This window comes from Canis lupus, chromosome 4 (assembly GCF_003254725.2).
Source record: "Canis lupus dingo isolate Sandy chromosome 4, ASM325472v2, whole genome shotgun sequence".
In the NCBI taxonomy this organism is placed as follows: Eukaryota; Metazoa; Chordata; class Mammalia; order Carnivora; family Canidae; genus Canis; species Canis lupus.
Genome location: NC_064246.1, coordinates 11725623 through 11745320, shown reverse-complemented (window position 1 = coordinate 11745320; position 19698 = coordinate 11725623). Strand labels below are relative to the sequence as shown.

The window sequence follows — 19698 nt, the reverse complement described above, 5'->3', positions numbered from 1 at the left end:
AAAACTAAACTGGAATTAGAAATCTTACAACTGAAATCACAACCATTATACGCCTACTGGGTTTCAGAAGTAGCTCTTTGAAAAGAAAACTGGACTAACAGTATTGGTTAAATATACTGGATGTTTCTTTAAAATATGCCAGAATTTAGTCCTAATATAAGTGCTGTCCATGTACATATATTGGCACAAAAGAATCTTGTTTTACTTTGTGTCTTAATTTTTTTCCTAGATACAGTTTATTAATCAGGTCCTCTCTCCTGCATTTTTCTTACATCAGAGTTGGTTATTCTCCCTTTACCATATCCCCTCAGATCTATTCATCCTTCTTGTCTTTCACTGTAGGTTGGGACTTTATCATTTGGTTCATCTTTGTCCCTTCCATTTCAGTTCTGCTTATGGGAGGCACCAGCAGATCTGGGGGAGAAGGAAGTAAAGCCTTGAGTGTGCTTTAACTTATTCCATGCTTCAGAACCTTGTGGTTCTGGTGTGGTTGGATTCATATGTACTATATGTTTCTGACTACTTCTCTACTGGGTGTCCTCTATTCCTCTACCCAAGAGTAGTAAAACCTTTCAACTCCTGATAGTTCCTGTTTGCTTTAGCATCCCTTATTAGTTGCCTTAACCCTACCTACCTACCTTTGTGAATGGTGCTTTTGTCAAATTTTCTCCGGAATTCCCACTAAGTGTGCCATCTCTTTCTTGCTGGGTCCTTAACCAGTATGACTTGGTATGAAAATTACAATCTACCACACAGGTATGAGAAACTTCTCCCAGTCAGCATGCTCCTAAAAAAGCTTCACTGTGGGTCAGTGAGGTATGCCTAGGATCTCCTCTAACTTTAGAGCAGCAATGAGCCTCAAATTCTAGTGTCTAAGAACTACCAAGGAAGCTTATTAAAAATGCAGATTCAAGAGAAGACCAAGAAACTCACATATTAGAGGACATAAGAGATGTATGAATATTCTGGATTGGACCCCATATTTTTATTCCTACTCTTCTTCCTTTCTTCCTGATGTTCCAAAATTCCTTCTATTATCATTCTCTAACTTTTTCAAAAACTTTTAGAAAACACAATGGTTCAAAATTTTGGGGATGCAACAAAAGAAGTTCTAAGATGGAAGTTTATACCGCCTACCTCAAGAAGCAAGAAAAAAATCTCAAGCAATCTTACTTTATACCTACAATAGCTACAAAAAGAAATAAAAACCAAACCCAGAAAAGAAAGGAAATAATAAAGATCAGAGTAGAAATAAATGATACAGAAAACAAAAAATAGAACAGTTCAATGAAACCAGGAGCTGGTTCTTTGAAACAATCAACAGAATTGATAAACTTCTAGCCAGACTCATAAAAAAAAAAAAAAAAAAACACCCAAATACACAAAATTACTAATGAAAGAGGGGAAATAGTAACCAACACTACAGAAATACAAACAATTCTAACAGATCCTATATGCCAATAAAGTGGACAACTTGGAAGAAATGGATAAATTCCTGGAAACCTACAACCTACCAAAACCAAAGCAGGAAGAAATAGAAAGTTTGAACAGATAAATTACCAGCAATGAAGTTGAATTGGTAATTCAAAAAACTTTCAAAAAACAAAAGTCCAGAACCAGACAACCTCACAGGCAAATTCTACTAAACATTTACAAAAGAGTTAATATCCATTCTTCTCAAACTCTCCCAAAAATTACAAGAGGAAGGAAAACTTACAAATTCACTCTATGAAGCTTAGTATCACCCTGATACCAAAACCAGTTAAAGACACCACAAAAAAAGAGAACTATAGGCCAACATCACTCATTTATATTAGCAAACTAATAATACATTTAAAAAGTCATACACCACAATCGAATGGGATTTATTCCCAGGATACAAAGGTGGTTCAATATCCACAAAACAATCAATATGATACATTACATCAATAGGAGAAAGGGTAAGAACCATATGATCATTTCAATAGATGCAGAAAAAACATTTGACAAAGTATAGCATCCATTCAAGATAAAACCATCAACAAAGTACATTGAGATGATACATATACCTCAACATAATAAAGACCTTATGTGAAAATCCCACAGAGGGGACACCTGGGTGGCTCAGTTGTTGGGCACCTGCCTTTGCTCAGGTCGTGATCCCAGGATCCGGGATAGAGTCCCGCATCAGGCTCCTTGTAAGGAGCCTGCTTCTCCCTCTGCCTATGTCTCTGCCTTTCTCTCAGTCTATGTCTCTCATGAATAAATAAATCAATCTTTAAAAAAAAAAGAAAAACCCACAGAGAAAATCATACTCAATGGTGAAAAACTCAATTTTTCTCCTAAGGTCGGAGCAAGACAAGGATGTCCACTCTCACCACTTTTAGTCAACATGATACTGGAAATCTTAGCCACAGCAATCAAACAACATAAAGAAATAAAAGGTATCCAAACTGGTAAGAAATAAGTAAAACTCTCACTATGCAGATGACATGATACTTATATAGAAATCCTAAAGAGTTCACCAAAAAACTATTAGAACTGACAAATCAATTCAGTAAAGTCAGAGGATACAAAGTCAAGGTACAGAAACCCAATTCATTCCTATACACTAATAATCTAGCAGCAGAAAGAGAAATTAAGAAAACAATTCAATTTACAAATGCACCAAAAACAAAATATCTAGGTATAAACTCAGCCAAAGAGGTGAAAGACCTAAACTTCAAAAACTATAAAACAATGATGAAAAGAATTCAAGATCACACAAAGAAATGGAAAGACATTCCATGCTTATGGGTGGGAAGAACAAATATTAAAATGTCTCTATTACCCAAAGTGATCTACAAATTTAATATAATCCCTATCAAAATAGCAACAGCATTTGTCATAGAACTAGAACAAACAGTCCCAAAATTTGTATGGAACCACGAAAAACCTTGAATAGCCAAAGCAATCTTGGAAAAGAAAAAGCTGGGTATCACAATTTCAGATTTCAAATTATATTACAAAGTGGTAACAATTAAAACAGTATGCTACTGGAACAAAAATAACCATGGAGATCAATGGAAAATAACAGAAAACCCGGAAATAAACCCACAATTATATGGATCAAACTTATTATTGACAAAGGAGGAAAGAATGAAATGGAGATGGAGATGGAAAGATGGAGATGACTACTGGATGGAGTTAAGAATTTAGGCTCTCATTAGGCTTCTGCTAATACTATCTAGCTGGGAGAAGGAGATGGTGTCTCAGTACTGCTCATTGACACTGTGGCCTTCATTGACACTGCAGAGGCAAGCCTTATTCCTGGGCTGCAATGAAGTCTACTTTTCATTAGGCCATCTATGACACCATCCCAGTAGGGAGGTTGACAGGTACCACACTGCCACTGGTGGCAGGGGGTTGGGGGTATAAGTCCAGTTTCCCCATTCAGCTTTTTCTGATACCACCCCAATAGGAGATAGAGGAGGAGGAAACGGTGCTTCCTTACAACCAGGAGAAGGTGGAAGTCTAGGTGCCCTACTTGGCTTGGCTGGTGAGGGTGGGAAAATAGTTTTTTTTTTTTTTTTTTTCCCTATGGTGTTTGGCTGAAGTAGGGCATTATTGTCTAAAAACTGTCTTCATGGCTATCCCTTTGCTGGTCATTTGGATAAATAAAGCAGACTTTGGTTTTTGTGGTTTCTGTTTTGGTTTGATTTTTTTTTTTTTTTTTTTTGATCTGTGCCCATCAGGATTTTCTGGCTTCTTTAGAACTCAGTTCAGAATATAAGAGCTAAAAATAAAACTCAAGGAACTCATCACTGTATTTTCCCTCAAGTCCCATGGTCCCTAACTGGCTTATCTTCTCTCCACCTTTCAGTCTTCTTCTACCTTTCAGATTCTTGTTTCTTTTATATATAAAGTCCAGAGCTTTTAGTCATACTTAGTCGCAAAATATGGAGAAATATTTCCACTCCATCTTGTTCTAGGTCAAAATTCTTAACCTTTATTACTGCTCCATGCTCATTAACAAAAACCAAATATTGATAGGATATGTGTCCAACATGAATCTACAAGTTCAATTTATAAAATAATCACAGCAAAAAATAGAGATAAATAAATAAATAAATAAACAAACAAACAAATAAAGATATAGAGATAGGAGCTGAGATTAGGAGAAAGGTATTAGCATTAATAACAGACATCAACTTGAAGGATATACAATCTCACACCTAAAAGCACCAGGAATTCCTATACTTGTCTACTAATCATAGTAGATGGGTAAAGAAAAAAGTTTCTCATCTAGAAAGGTGTTTTATAGTAAGACTACCTAGTGAATTTGAAGGAGTAAGATAGAGAGTGGTATTTTGATCTGGGGTAAGGGAAAGCAATATTCACTTAGAAATTTATTTCCAGAGAAAAATCAAAATGAGCTCAATGCATATGACTGAGTCAGAATTTACCTAACACTTTTTCATAATTTATAACGATTTGGAAAGACTGTAGTTAGGTAAGTGAAAGAAATTAGAAATTTCTAATTTCTATTGCAGCATTTGATTAACAAGATGACATTTTAAATGGATTCTGATAAAGGAAGTGTGTCCTTAATAGAATTCAATACCTAGGGATGCCTGGGTGGCTCAGCGATTGAGCGTCTGCCTTTGGCTCAGGGTCTCATCCCAGGATCTGGGATAGAGTCCCACATTGGGCTCATTGCAGGGAGCCTGCTTCTCCCTCTGCCTGTGTCTCTGCCTCTCTCTCTCTGTGTGTGTGTGTGTGTCTCTCATGAATAAATAAAATCTTTTAAAAAAATTCACTACCTAAAAAGTATACTAAGATCCATTGAAGTTAATGTCTACTATTTTTTTTAATAAAGTGTATTAGAAAAGCAATGTTGAAGAATTGTACCCACACCCTGGGAAGTATATTTATTTATATATACTGCAGCAAGATATAATTTACACAGATTTTACTACCGTCATGGAAACTCCAACAAAGGTAAATAAATTTCCTTGTTAGTAAATACATCTTTCATACTAGTAGACTGGAATCAATTATATAATATACACAATGACTTTTTCCTGGCTGTCTTTATCATTTTTTGTCTTCTTGAAAGAATATTTGAAACAGATGATGCAAATTTTATCTAAGGACCTGAAAATAGGCTAGTTTCTGCCCAAAGGGCAAGTGAAAATCAGGGAAATACTGACCTCCAGTGGCCACCTAAAATAGACCTTGGCAATATTCTAAGAATCTAAACCTAGTACCAAAGATGTATTTACTATGTTGATATATTTCTTATTAAAGAAAACAGCAATTGATCCTTTTTGTTTTCAAATTTTATGCATAAAGAAAACCTTTCTTGTTGAATATATATGGTCATTCCCATTCACAATTGACAGGTACAATAATTTGTGCTATATCTGTTTGTACTCTGTAAGTGAATGGCATCCACCATGAAATATGTAGACACAAGGGTAAATAATTTACCAGCTAAAAGAATTATGGGCTAAACTTTATGCTTACTTTTTTATTTTTTAAAAAATATTTTATTTATTTATTCATGAGAGACACAGAGAGAGAGAGACATAGAGAGGGAGAAGCAGGCTCCATGCAGGAAGCCCCATGTGGGACTCGATCCCGAGACTCCAGGATCATGCCCTGAGTCAAAGGCAGACCTGAACCACTGAGCCACCCAGGTGTTCATAAACTTTGTATTTATAAGATATTCAACCTGATGGTTTGCAGAATCAAAATATATTTTAAAAACATGATATTGCTAACTAAGTATTTCTTTCCTTTTCTTTTTTTAATAAGTATTTCTTTTGATGAAATCAGGTACCTAAATTCACTTCTCTCTCTCTGATTCCCTTTGCATTTTCCACAGCTTGGAGCTGATTTAAATCAAAACCATGACCTTGATTTAAGAAAACTAGAAAAGTAAGAAACAAATAACAAAGCTTCCCAATTTTTTTCATATATAATCCTTATGATTTAAAGTTTAAAGTGAGACCAAAGCTGTTAAAATGACAAATTATAGAGATTACTATGTAAAAGTTTTAGAACCTATATAACACTTGGCATTTTAAAAGCCTTAGTCTTATTTTAAAACATACATCTCTCTATTCATTGTTCTGAAATTTTTATCTGCAAATATAAAAGGATTATTAAGAATTAAAACTACATATAGCATGAATCTCTTTTGAATTTTTGGAAACTACTTCCCAGTGTAAACACAGGCTATCTTAGAAATACTAATTGAACACTAGAATTCAAAAGTAAACAAAGCAGAGTGTCCTCATGAATAATTAATCCAAGATAATGGGAAGAGAGCTCCACTTAGAAGCCTGAAAAATCCTACTTGATTGACTATATTTCATGAAAGTTACCTCCCTACCCTCATTTGCAACATTTTAAAGCAATCCACAAGAACAGACTATTTCTTTGAGTTATTGGATAGTAGAGGAGTTTTTCATGGATGGTCATCAGTCTAAGCCCTGGAGGTTTAAGACCTTCCACTCAAATAGACAGGAATTGGCGGTACAAATGATTATAGAAAGGAATGTAAGGAAAGTGAGAAAAAAAATCCCACAATCTGATTTCTTCTACTCAATTATTCTGGGAAAAAAAGATTATAATTATTTTGAAAAGGAAACAAAAATTGCTATTTCACAGAACTAGACTCAAGGAAAACCTGAGCATAGAGCTTGGAATGGCATTTTGTAAAGCACATCACTATATATTTTTTTATTCTTACCGAATATAGTCAAAATATTCTTTGTGTTGGTTACGATAAAAAACAGAAAATTTAAGCATCCGTCCTGAAATCACTTCGGCTTTCTCCAACAGCTGTGTTAGATGAACTTTTGAATAGTCTGAAAATAATAACAAAAAAATTCTCTTACTAAAAAATATATTACCAAAGGTATCAACTACATGTTTAATAAATTGGAAATTATTAAAATTCACCTTAGGAAACTTATCTTAGTGAATAGGAAACTGTACTGAAAAAAACATTGTCTTTTATACATTTTTATTTCTACGAAAAGGTATTTGTTATGGTTTATGGTTTCGTTTTTTGTTTTAGGATACCCATGCATTTGTTTCACTCTTTGAAATGAAAGATCCTGCAACAAAAATGTTAAGTAAGGAATGAAGACCCTGCATAACCTAAGTAATGTCAATTGGTACCATACTGGCATTTCTTGAATCAACAGATAAGTCAAATAAAAGAAGCTTCTAACCTGCAATCGGTAGCAAATAGAATTCAAAAGGATAGCAATAATAATGTTCATTTACTTTACTCTTTAAATCTACAAGGTTGGTGAGGTAGATTAAATATGACCATTTTATTGATGCAGAAATTGAGGCTTTCACAGTTTGATTCACCAAAAGTTCATATAGCTAGGTCTCTGGTTTTTAATTGATGGTTTTCAGTTATGCAAGACCCTTGTAAATCTAAAGCTTCTCTCCAAGTATTTGATTCTTTCACCAACTTTTTGTTTTGAAAATTGAGGACTGCTGTCAAACTCCTCTACCAAAATCTAAGCAAAAATTATTGTCTATAAAGATTATAAGACCTTCCAAATAAAAGCAACCTAGTTGAATTGCTTATGGCAGCACATTTTGTTTACTAACTGCTTCACTGGCTCACATTTATTTAGATTAGAACATATAATGCAGAAGGCACCATGCAAAATTGGATGATCAGGTTAAAAGATCAAAAAGAATATTCTTCCTCTCAACTCACAATCTAAATTTACATATAAATATATGTAGATAAATATATAGATAACTGTGACTTGTGGGGCAAGCACAGGGTTTTATCTGTGACATAGACTAGGTTAGTTGGTGGCATCCTATTTTATGTCAACATTTTGCACAGTACATAGCACAGAGTATATGCTCAATAAATGTTGAGTGAATTAGCTATCCAGAATAAAAGACAATTTATACAAAAAGTTTCCTCAAAATTTACAGTAAAGGTTATTGATAAAGCATAGGTAAACATCTCTGAATTATTTTGATAAACTGAAACAATAAGGTTCAAAAAGCTGGAGTTCTCTTTATATTTTACTCATGGAAATTAAAAATGCAAAATAATGTATAGAAAACTATTGTGGCACATTTAAAAGCTAGCATTTTATGATTCACTCCATAGCATTCTTAGGAGAATTATGAGATGTAGTGAAGTGAAAATGCAACAGGGTGATCACTCAAAGTGAAAGAAGACATAAGGTTTTCCTTCATACACATAGAGATAAAACATGTACTAGATTATAGAACAGAGTGAATATGTATGCATCTATAGACAGACAAATATTTTTGAACTGGAAATGCCAAAGGTCTTTCTTAGCCAAAGAAGAAATAATATTGCACACCTTTCCCTATGTCAAGTGGGATTTTTAGCAGGTAAATTATAGCTCTTTTAATTGGACAAATACTATGACTCTGTTTAGTGCAGTCCTATGGAAAATAGCATATATTAAAACAATATCAAAAAAGACTGTGTCTCTTGCTTATGTGTCTGTCTTAGATTAAGCCTCCCTAGTCAGGTGCAATGAAAGTAAATGCAGCAGAAAAAGTAAACACGAGGTAGACTCCAAAAAAGAATTTTATTTCAGGAAAAAACTGAGGGGATAGATTAACTCCAATAATATATCAAATATAGTTAAAAGTTAGTTCACTCACTATTAATGTTACTATTAATACAATATGAAAATTAGCTGTTTCATTACTGAACTATGATTAATACCATATTTCATCTATTCTAAAATATATTTTTTCACATTTAGTTTCTTTGATATGAGTTCAACAATAACTGTAATATGAAAAAACACTGTTTCATAGTTTAATTGACAGTACAAAACGGTGGATCTCATAATCAGTGTCTTAGATAGGAAGAAATACAGTACGAAAGACTATTTTCCTTGCTCTTGAAGACTGAAATCCTTAACAATCAAGATGTTATAATCCTTAGCAACTTCCTCAAAATCACAAGGGTTGAAGATAAAATCAAAATAACATAGAATTAAAATTTCATCCATTTAACATATCCATAGGAAAAGCTTTACACTGAGTTTGAGATTAAGAAACAACACAAGACAATGAAGTAAAGCAATTGCTAAGTATGTACTGAGTCTAAAATAATGCATGTGTATGCTGTAGGGAGAAAAAGAGTCATCTATCTGAAGAATGCCTCAGCTGGGGGAAGTTGAAGCAACCTACAATAGTTGAGGCACATTTTTTAAAGACTTTTTTGTCAAGTTCCTTTATGTTACAAAAACACTTAGCCTTTCTCTACAGTTTTTTAGAGGAAACAATCACCTACACCAAGAGGAATTACAGCCCTGTTCTAGGAGACAAGGAAAGGATGGCAGATGTATTTAGGTAATACATCTGATAAAGTGATATCTTTGTATCACTTCAACACCTATTTAAGTGCTCACTAAATATTTGTTTCTTAAATGAATGAATAAACAGATAAATGAATGAGATGACTGGTAAAATTTCCAATCTAATGGTATATTAAAGTATAGTTCAAAATCAAAGGGGGTAGGCTCTCCTAATCAGATAGCTCAATGCAAAATGGCTATGAGGTACTTTCTAAGGAAGCAAAGACAAACACACACACACACACACACACACACACACACACACACACACCACTAGTTTAGATATAGATTTTCAGCACTCAAGTGAAAAATCCAGAACACTTCTGCTAGGTACAGTCATTAAGATCTGCATCCATTCCCTAAGTTAGAGAAAGAGGTTCCTGACTTGTTTCAGTATCTGTGAAAAAAAATTTTTAAATATTTTGTTTATTTATTTATTTATTTTGTTTATTTATTTAGAGCACACCTGCACACAAGCAGGGGGAGCAGAAGGCAGGGGAGAGGGAGAAGCAGGCTTCTTGCTGAGCAGGGAGCCACTCCATGATGGCTCAGGCTTCTTGCTGAGCAGGTCAAGCCACTCCATGATGCCCACGGCTTGACCCCAGAATCATGGGATTATAACCTGTGCCTAAGACAGATGCTTAACCGACTAAGCCACCCAGGCACCATCAATATCTGTGAAAATTAAAAAAAAAAAAGAAAGAAAAAAAGAAAGAAAACGCTCTCTCTCAAAATGAAGCTCAAAACATGCTTCAATATATATTCAAACTGAACCAATTTCATTTGCAAAGCTTTTACTTTGAAAAATCAAATTATGTATCAAAGAACTGATTTAAAGTCCTTACTCAGCTTTTGTTGAGAATCTAAGCTCACTCCAACCAATATAGCATAGTTTGTTCTATTATACAATGCTATTGTCAATGCAAAAATAACCCAATGCATTTCATATCACCTTATAATTAAATTTTTCTTTTTGTAATTAGCTTTTAAGGAAATAATATTAAGGGTTTTTGTTTTTGTTTTTGTTTTGTATTTCTACCTAGTTCTCTTACCTGCTGTGCAGAATTCTATAATTTCACTCCATTCAGACACAACATAATCACCATCAACCTGTTTTGAAGCAGTCTGCACTGCTACTGTATACTCAGTTCTTGGGCTCAAAAACCAGTGTCCACGGACCGTCATGGGCAAGGGAACAGCTTTTGCTACCAATTTTGTTGGAACATCCTAAGACAGAAAAACAGGAAAGAAGGAAGGGTGGAAGGGAGGTAGGGAGGGAGGAAATAATTTAGCAGTATAACTTGAATCAATTATAAACAATATATAGCAAGTTGTTAAATTCCTGGCTGATGATAGAATTATCCTTTTTAAAGATATCAACAATTATTATCTTCAAATCTTTTATTCTCCAGATGCAAAAAATAATCAAAAGACATGCCCAAGGTCATACAGCTAGTTTATGACACAAATGTATTTAGATTCCTGTTTTCTTGATTCTTGTTTTCTGAACACTCCTTATATATTATGCTCCTTAAAATGCAATATTCTAATATTAAATGATAAAACAAAATCAAACCTCCCCAAACCCAGAAACATGACAAATAAAATTCAGTGATTTTGTTTTTTTTTATAAATTTATTTTTTATTGGTGTTCAATTGTGATTTTGTATTTTAAAATATATTTGCTTAATTTATACTACTCAATAATTTTCCCAGAGTAGCCCATTACTAAATATTTTACATGTGAAGGGAGAACATTTTTAAAATAACGATTTTAAGATAAATGAATCAGTTTTATATACAAAAGAGGTAATATCCACTTCAGTTATATTCAAGTATGGAGCTTATGTCACAGGAATGTTTGTGTATTTCTAAATAATGATTAATAAGGTTATTAAACTTGCTAGTTGAATATTCACTATGTTTCCAAAGACACAGCTTTCTAAATGTAGAATGAAGAAAAGAGGGTCAAATCTTGACCTAATCATCATTTAACATTATTTCAAAGCTAATTTCAAGGAAATATTTTAAAACTACTTCAAGAAGACAAATGTCAACAAAGAGAATATCCATAACCAGAAAATGGGAACATGGTTAGAATGACTTATCAATTTTGTTCTCTCACACTTATCTATACATATAATCCTCACTTATCATTAGTGTGTATAACTGGGCATTTGGTAAAAGATGTAATTCCCAGAAAAGATAAGGCAGCTCTTCTAAAAGATTTGCCAAGCTAAATTTAGTATCAAAATTTAAAAAAGACCAGTTTTCATAGTGAAAATACTGAAACATAAGAATACTTAATAACTATTACATCTCTATACTACCTCTAATGTGTATGTAGAGAGATATATATCAGCAAAGCTATGTAATAAGTAGACTGTTATAAGAAGTAAAAACAAAGAGGTGTAGTATGTCATATTAAGACATATTAAGGTTAATTTTCATTCTCAAACCACAAAATAAAATCGACTACATAAAGCAACTTTCAGTCCTAAAGTATTTTACAAATACTCTAAAGTTTATAAGTTATATCACATTCCTCTCTCAAAAGTTATTATATGGAAAAATGTATGCTTTAATGAAAACTATGCATTGCCTATAGCACACTCTTATTGCTATTTTCTTCTGATTCTGTGGAAGCTGTTTTATAACACTGTGATTTGTAGATAACTGATAACTGTTATTTAAATATATGCAAATGAATTTTGTTCATCCATTTCTTCTGGCCCTTGTTCCTTTCTGACCCCAAATCAGTTTTGCCTCTAGTTATACATTTATTTCAATATCCTGATCTATGACTGTGTCTATTCTTTGGATTATACTTTGAACTGGTTGTAACACTTCATTAGTTACCTCATTAATTAGTTAAATCTTTAACACATGTTCACTTTTATGTCTATATGAGAGTCATAATTTTATCTTTTTTGGAAAAAATGTATTTTAATATTATACTTGGCATTTCATTTCTTACAAAATTTCTTAAAGGGATTGAGCTTTAAAATGACATGTAATTTTTATTCTTCCCAATGTCAAATGCATCATATAAGTAATTAATAGAATATTATTTTTTCTTTTCAAACACCCTCATACTCAGATTTTAAGAGGCAAATGAATGTAAGTATGTGTTAAGATTTTACCTTGTGTTTAAATTTATTAGAGTTCTTGTTCTCTTTCTTATTGAGGTCAATGAAATAGTGTGTAATACGGTCCTTTGACTTTGAATCCATTTCCCATGAAATCTTGAATGAGTCACATGTGATGTTGCTTATTTTGATGTTATGTGGTACGGGAAGTTCTTCCATCTCTGCTATGCCACTGTCTTGTGATTTGTTCCCTGCAAGAAAACAATGCACAGGTAGTTTCCAAATAATGTATTTTTCCAGCTTGTGAGGCTATCAGTTATATATATATATTTCTGAACTTAACTACCTAATTACTAAAACTGAGTTTCATTTTTGTTCATGAAATAGTTTGAATGTTAATGATAACAAATACCATTTGCAAAGTCATTTTACCATTAAAATCAGAACTGAATTAATCTTTACCACCTCTACTTTTTCAAATTTTCCAGTTTCTGCTTTCATAGAAATAAACAAAAACAATGAAAATACATCTTTCTAATCTATGAAAGATTGGTTTTACACAGTAGGTTCCACCTGGAAAGTCCTAGAGATGATTTTTCCTACATGACCAATCAATTCTGCTCTAATATCAGGGGTTTTAAATTAGATGAGGTCACAAGTGTTGCTAATGAAAGAATCCAGTCAAATAAAAAAAAAAAAAAGGTTATCCCTCTGCCTGTGTATCTCTCTCTCTCTCTCTCTGGCATGAATAAATAAATAAAATCTTTAAAAAAATAAAATAAAAATAAAATAAATAAAAAATGAACACATTTCTTTAAAAAAAATCTATGAAGTACCAGTGGGAGTTTAAAAATTGCTCTTCCTTTTTCCTTTTCTTTTGGAAATCTATATATAGAAACAGCATGTAATAATTATACAATATATACAAATAATACTGAAGAACATTCTCTTAAAAGTTATGATGTCAAGGATTATTCTAGAAATCTTTTTACCAGTTATGTCTTGAGCAATCTGAGTATTAAAATAACAGATAAGGCTAAAAAGGAAAAAAAAAAAACGCAATTGCCATGTTGATTGGTATCATTAAATCTTGAAGAACTGATCTGAAACCTGGTTACTTTAGAGACTGCATCCTGCATTTCCAGTTAGAAAAAATGAGAAACTAAAAGAGAAACTTTGGCTAACAGTATAGAGTAGAATATGCTGGGTAACAGGTCAAAAATAGAAAAAATACAGACTTGCCAAGTTTATTTCATAGATAGAAAAGATATACTGGATCAAATTTTATTCTACTCCTCCTTCCTATGCTCTCTTCCCCAAGCCAACATAAAATTGAATGCCCCAGAGGAGAAAAAATACATGTAATTGTTATTTTTGTGATAAAAGTGGTAGATCATAAATCAGCTACATAACTAGTTCCTTAACAGAATTAAATAGCAAATTGCAATCAACAAAAATTAAAAACAACAATGAATATTATCTTGTGGCAATACTTTCCAATTCCCCCCACATTCCCATCTCAATTGTTGATACAAAACTATTGACAATTCTTATTTAAATCTTTGACCCATATTGTCTCATCTCAAGCTGTGTTGTGGCCAGAGGAACCTGATGACAGTTGAAAACTATTTTCAAAATAACTTAAGTTCTTTATTGTCATTTCTTGAGCAATACTTTTAAAAATCCTTCTTTGTATCTTCCCCTTACACTGGAGTTTCTCCAAATTCCCTCTTCATAAAACTCCCACAAAAATTATTCTCTCATCCTTTTCTTTCCTTCCATCTGGCCTAATAGAATCCTCAAATTGCCTGTGACCTGAATAAAGGCCTTTTAGAAGTCAAAGGAACGGAAGAAACTAAGTGAAATCCTTTTAATGAAATCCTTTAATGAAAAGGGAAAGGCAATAAATACTCTAACATTAGAAATTTTTGTTCTATTTAGAAAAGTTCAAAGTTTTTACCTATTATTCTGATTGCAGTTATCTTTAAAATATATGTAACACTACAGAAAAGCATTCTGGACACTAATGGTAAAAGTTTCTGTAGAACTCATCTGTATTATGATTCTCCATATAAATTTCATACCTGAGTGAAAAAAATTGTTATTTAAGATCATATAGAGAAAAAAAAAAAGCAATTTTGTGCTTGATCCAAGTTAATGAAAATGCAATTTCAAAAATTTAATACTAAAGTATTTGCTATTTAAATTTACACTTGTATTACCTGATTCAAACTTAAAGTTACAAATAACTGATTATTTCCTAGAATATAATATATTTTTAAAAGATTTTATTTATTCATGAGAGACACCAAGAGAGAGGCAGAGACAAGGCAGAGGGAGAAGCAGGCTCCATGCAGGGAGCCCAGCGTGGGACTCAATCCCAGGTCTCCAGGATCACACCCTGGGCTGAAGACAGCGCTAAACTGCTGAGCCACCTGGGCTGCCCTAATATTTTGTTTTATACATGTTCTCTAAAAGTTAAAATTTGAGAAAAAAATTTATATTTATTAAAATGTGGAAAGTTTTGCTTAAATCCTATTTTCCCATTCAGAATATAAAGCTCAAACCTATGAAGGACTTGTTATATTAAGAATCTTTTTATTTTCAAGCTACTTTTACTCCCAGTTCTTAACAAAGCCACTAGATTAATCTTTATGCAGCTTTCTTACTTGGGAAGAACAAGTGAAAAATTTAATTTAAACCAATCCTATCAGTTTACATGTAAGTTCCTTCATCCTCACACTCTGTGAATCAATTTTTAACTGAGATCTTTGAGATGAGTGACAGAAGACAGTGTTTAGTCTGTAAAATCAGTGAAACAACAGTGATTCACATGACACTAATATTCAATAACCAGGCAATAATATCTTAGAACTGTATAATCAAGTGTATTTCTAAAATGCAGCTTCCATTTCTTAGTAAGACTTCATCTTAAGGGTAATTCTGGCTACATTTTTCTACTTAATATGACAAGTAATTCTAATATCTGTGATTATATTGCTGATTGGTAATACCGAATGGAAAACAAATTAATAACACTTTTATCTGGCCAAAATATGAAAACTGCTTTCCGAACAAATATTTCAAAAGCACACTTGCAACAAATTCAATCACTTTTAAGAATTTTTTTCCTCTGTGATAAATCTAATCATTGTTGGAAAGCATATTTTTTTACCTGTATTTTTAATTTTATTAAACTCCCTGAAAACTACCTATTACCATCTGTATATTAACTCTAGAAAACTTCCTAAGATCACTAAAAATCAGAATCTGGTATCACTCTTCTTAAAATATTTTAAAATAAAATCTCTACCTTCGATGATTTGTTGCTATACTTTTAGCAAGCTGTTGAATTTAAGTGACTTCTCTTATTGACCCTAACACATCAATTACGTTTGTAAAGCTGGTCAAAGATCTTTATCACACTGCCATGTAGCTATGTGTTCCTTCATATTTATTTTTGTTAGTTATTACAACTCTTACTAAGTTGAAATTATTTATATATCAAAAGTACACAACAGAAAAAGTACAAAGATATATAAACTAGCTCCTACCTCAAGGATATAAAATTGGGAAGATGTGGAAAATATAATAAAATTATGTTATATATTAACATAAGTGAAAAGCCATATTAAGGGAATCAAATTATGCTTCAGAAAACATGTGATACTCTTTGTTGTAGGAAAAGTAAATTTTAAAAAATTGAGATATCATTGATATATAACATTGTGTGAGTTTAAAGTTTACAACTCTGTTGATTTGATATGTAATTATATATATATTTATATATTGCAATATGATTACTACTGTAGAATTCGCTAATAGCTCCATCACGTCCCAAATTTAACATTTCCTTTTTGTGGTGAGTACAGTAAGATCGGTTTCTTAGCAATTCTGAAGTATATAATATAGTATTGTTAACTTTATCCACAATGCTATGGGAGAAGCAGAATCTCAACAAGTGAAAACAGTAGTGAAAAGTTGAGGACATGGCATTCTAAATGAAGGCAAAAGAACAAGCATTAAGAAACAGTGCATCTTCATTTTAGTTAATTCAGCACAGGGTATAGGAAAAAATACCCAGTAAGAATGCTAAAGGGAGACTAGAAATGTATCATGAAAGTTGAGGAATTATATAAGAGAAAAAAAAACCTTATGGTTGATTTAGACGGATTTCAATATGTGCAATACTGAAGATAAAATTTTATTAAAATGAATTGTTAGGTTCCTATAGTTAGTTCAAACATGTCCTTCAAACACACTATGAAAGCAATTTTTAAATATCCATGAGGGTATAAACACACATTTTTAAGAAGATGGCTGAGAAATACACACATGCTCTGTATTTAAAGGACCTTAAGAAGATCTAGATTCATCTAAAACATTTTAAGTGTACAAAAAAATAATAGCCTACTTCATCTACCTTCAGTATCACACACTTCAATCTATGAATAAAAACCAGTGTTATTATGACATTATGAATTTTTTAATTTTTCTATATAGTTCCATATATTACTATATGTCAATATATCCTGTAAATTATCCAATCTATAAGAAATAGAGATCCTTCAAATTTGCTACTTTTTTTCGTTTTTTCCCCCCCTTCTCCCTCAAGAATTGGTAAAAGTGTTCTAAACAAACATTACTAATTACAATTCTTATTCCTTCATTTGAGGACATTTCAGAATAGAAATCATGCAACATAATCTTTTGGTCTCATTTATAAAATATGCATATGTATTCATCTTTGTGAATATACAATACACACATAATGATATATTTTTTCTTTTAATAACTTTATACAAAAATTTAAGTTATTTAGCTCTCTAAGTCCTTAGCTAAACTCCTTAGAACCTGAGATGTTTTCTTTTTATTTATCTTTTTGAAAGATATAGCACAGAAAAAACTTACTTGGTTATCAAGATTACCTACCTTATGAAGTGTATGAATAAAAATTAAAAGTATCACCTGCTTAATAACCTAGATGTACTCTGGCAACAATTGCAATAGAGCATGTTTCTTTTTATTGAGGACCTCTATATTTTTAGCATATTTATTATACCATTGTTCCTTTGCTCCACCAGTTTTGCTGGAAAATGAGTGATTTTTCTTCCCTATAGCACTACAATAGAAGTCAATATAAAATCATAGTTACAGTAGTTAAAGGAGCATAAATTACTCAGTGTGAAAAAAGTAAGAAAATGGTTCTTAAAGATAATAAAGGTAGTTAATTTTAATAATAAGCTTTGAGCTATCTAAGAAAGAAATTGCAGGTTACTTCCCTTACAAATAGAAACCATGGCGCATTTTTTTCATATATCTTTTTTCTTTTCTAAAATTTAGTAATAGAAAATCTGTCACTATAGTACATATAGGAGGATTTATTTTAAAATTAAAATTACATGTGTGTAATTATATTTAAATTAATATATATTTTAATAATTTTCATTACAAAGTCGAAAATATAGTCTGCTGAGGGAAAAGTACTTTCCTTTTCATAAAACTAACATTAAAATGCTACACTACTTTTATTATTATTTTTAAGTGCTGCAAAACTTTTAAAGTCATGAAAGAAAAACTAATTAAAACAATAGTAACCACAATAAAATGCAAAACTGTTCTATGCTTCATTTACAATAAGTTCTCAAAATAAAAAATACGCTCAATGGTAACACTGAATATTGCTGGAACTTTTAGAAAAAAAACACAAAATAAAAATCATTCATAATCTCTATTAACATTGTGCTTAATGTTTTGTAAACTGTTTTTCATTTATAGGCTGTGAACATTTTCACATGACTACACAAAATTCTAATCTTGGTGTATTTTATTCTACTAATCAGTCATCCTGCTACTGGACATGTAGATTGTTTCCAGTGTTTCCTGTATTAACACTTTAGTCAACTCTATTCTATGCATATTTTTGTATACATCTCTGATTATTTATCTTTGGAAAAATACCAAGAAATGCAAATGCTGTGTCACATTTGTTTTCACCAATTTGTATTTCCAACTACTCTAAGTGCCTTTTGTACCCTTATCAATTCCATTTATAGCTATTTAAAATATCCATGTGTTTTTGTGGGCAAAAATTGAAACTTTATCTTAAAAAAGCAAAAAAAAAAAAAAAAAAAGAACCTTGACCTAGACCTCACACCATACACAAAAATTAGCTAAAAAGTGGCTTTTAAAATGTAAAACACAGAAATCATAAAGAGCTTTGGCTTAAAAAAAATGTCAGTATAACAGGAGAGGCAACTTCTGATAACCACGTGGCAGCAGATGAATTCCCAGGTGCCATTACAAAAATCACTGAAGAGAAATGATATATGCCTGAGCAGGTATTTAATGCAAATGAAAAGTGCTTTATTCTGGAAAAAAAATGCCACAGAGAACATTATTAACAAGGGAGAGAAGTGATCATCAGGATTTATGGCAGAGAGAAACAGGTTAACAAATGCAGTTAGGGTTATGATCAGGACTGTCATTATCTATAAAGCTGCTAGTTCCCAAGTCTTAGAGGGAAAAGATAAATACCAGCTGCCAGTCTTCTGGTTACACAAGAAGAAGGCCTGGACATTGAGAACCCTTTGTCTGGATTGATTCTATAGATGCTTTGTCCCTGAAGTCATGAAGTACCTTGCCAGTAAGGGACTATTTTTTAAAGTTCTTTTGATATTCAACAATGCTGCTGGAGACTCCAAGCCCCAAGAATTCAACACCAAAGTCTACTTGCCCTCAAACACAGTGTCTCTAATCTAGCCTCTAGATGAGAGTTTCATAAGGACCTGTAAGGCTCCTTACACATACATACACTATATGGAAAAGATTGTCAACACTATGGAAGAGAAAATCCTGCAAGTCTAGAAGGATTACACAATTGAAAATACCATCATTGTTATAGGAAAAGTAATAAAGGCCATCAAGTTCAAAAAAATAAATTCCTGCTGTAGAAAACTATATCTGAATGTTGTATGTATGTATGTATGTATGTATGACTTTACAGGATTTATGACAACCATCAAGAAAATCATGAAAGAGATTGTGGATATGACAAAAAAGTTGGAGGCTAAAGGTTTTCAGATATGGTTCTTGGAGAAATTTAAGATGGCACCAGAGAAGGTAATAGAAGACAACCTGATAGAGATGAAAGCTTCTTAACCAGTATCAGACAGTAAGAAAGAAGATGTAGAAAAAGGAGTGCCAGACAAAAGTCAGTTGCATTTCTATACACTAACAATGAAGCAGAAGTA

The 19698-nt window shown here is 32.2% G+C and overlaps 1 protein-coding gene across 5 annotated transcripts in view; it reads right to left on the bottom strand.

The window, feature by feature from the left end:
* PHYHIPL (phytanoyl-CoA 2-hydroxylase interacting protein like) overlaps nt 1-19698 on the bottom strand; it is an 81773-nt gene that overhangs the window by 9195 nt on the left and 52880 nt on the right. For 4 of the 5 annotated variants that reach the window (XM_025435130.3, XM_035715380.2, XM_025435133.3 and 1 more), the window contains exons 2-4: nt 12500-12696; nt 10409-10583; nt 6719-6836 (exon numbers count right to left, since the gene is read on the bottom strand). In XM_025435130.3, coding sequence (XP_025290915.1) covers nt 6719-6836; nt 10409-10583; nt 12500-12696 — 490 coding nt within the window. Of the gene's footprint in view, nt 1-6718; nt 6837-10408; nt 10584-12499; nt 12697-14405; nt 14530-19698 lie in introns of those variants that run through there. The other variant, XM_025435131.3, reaches the window with a different exon arrangement.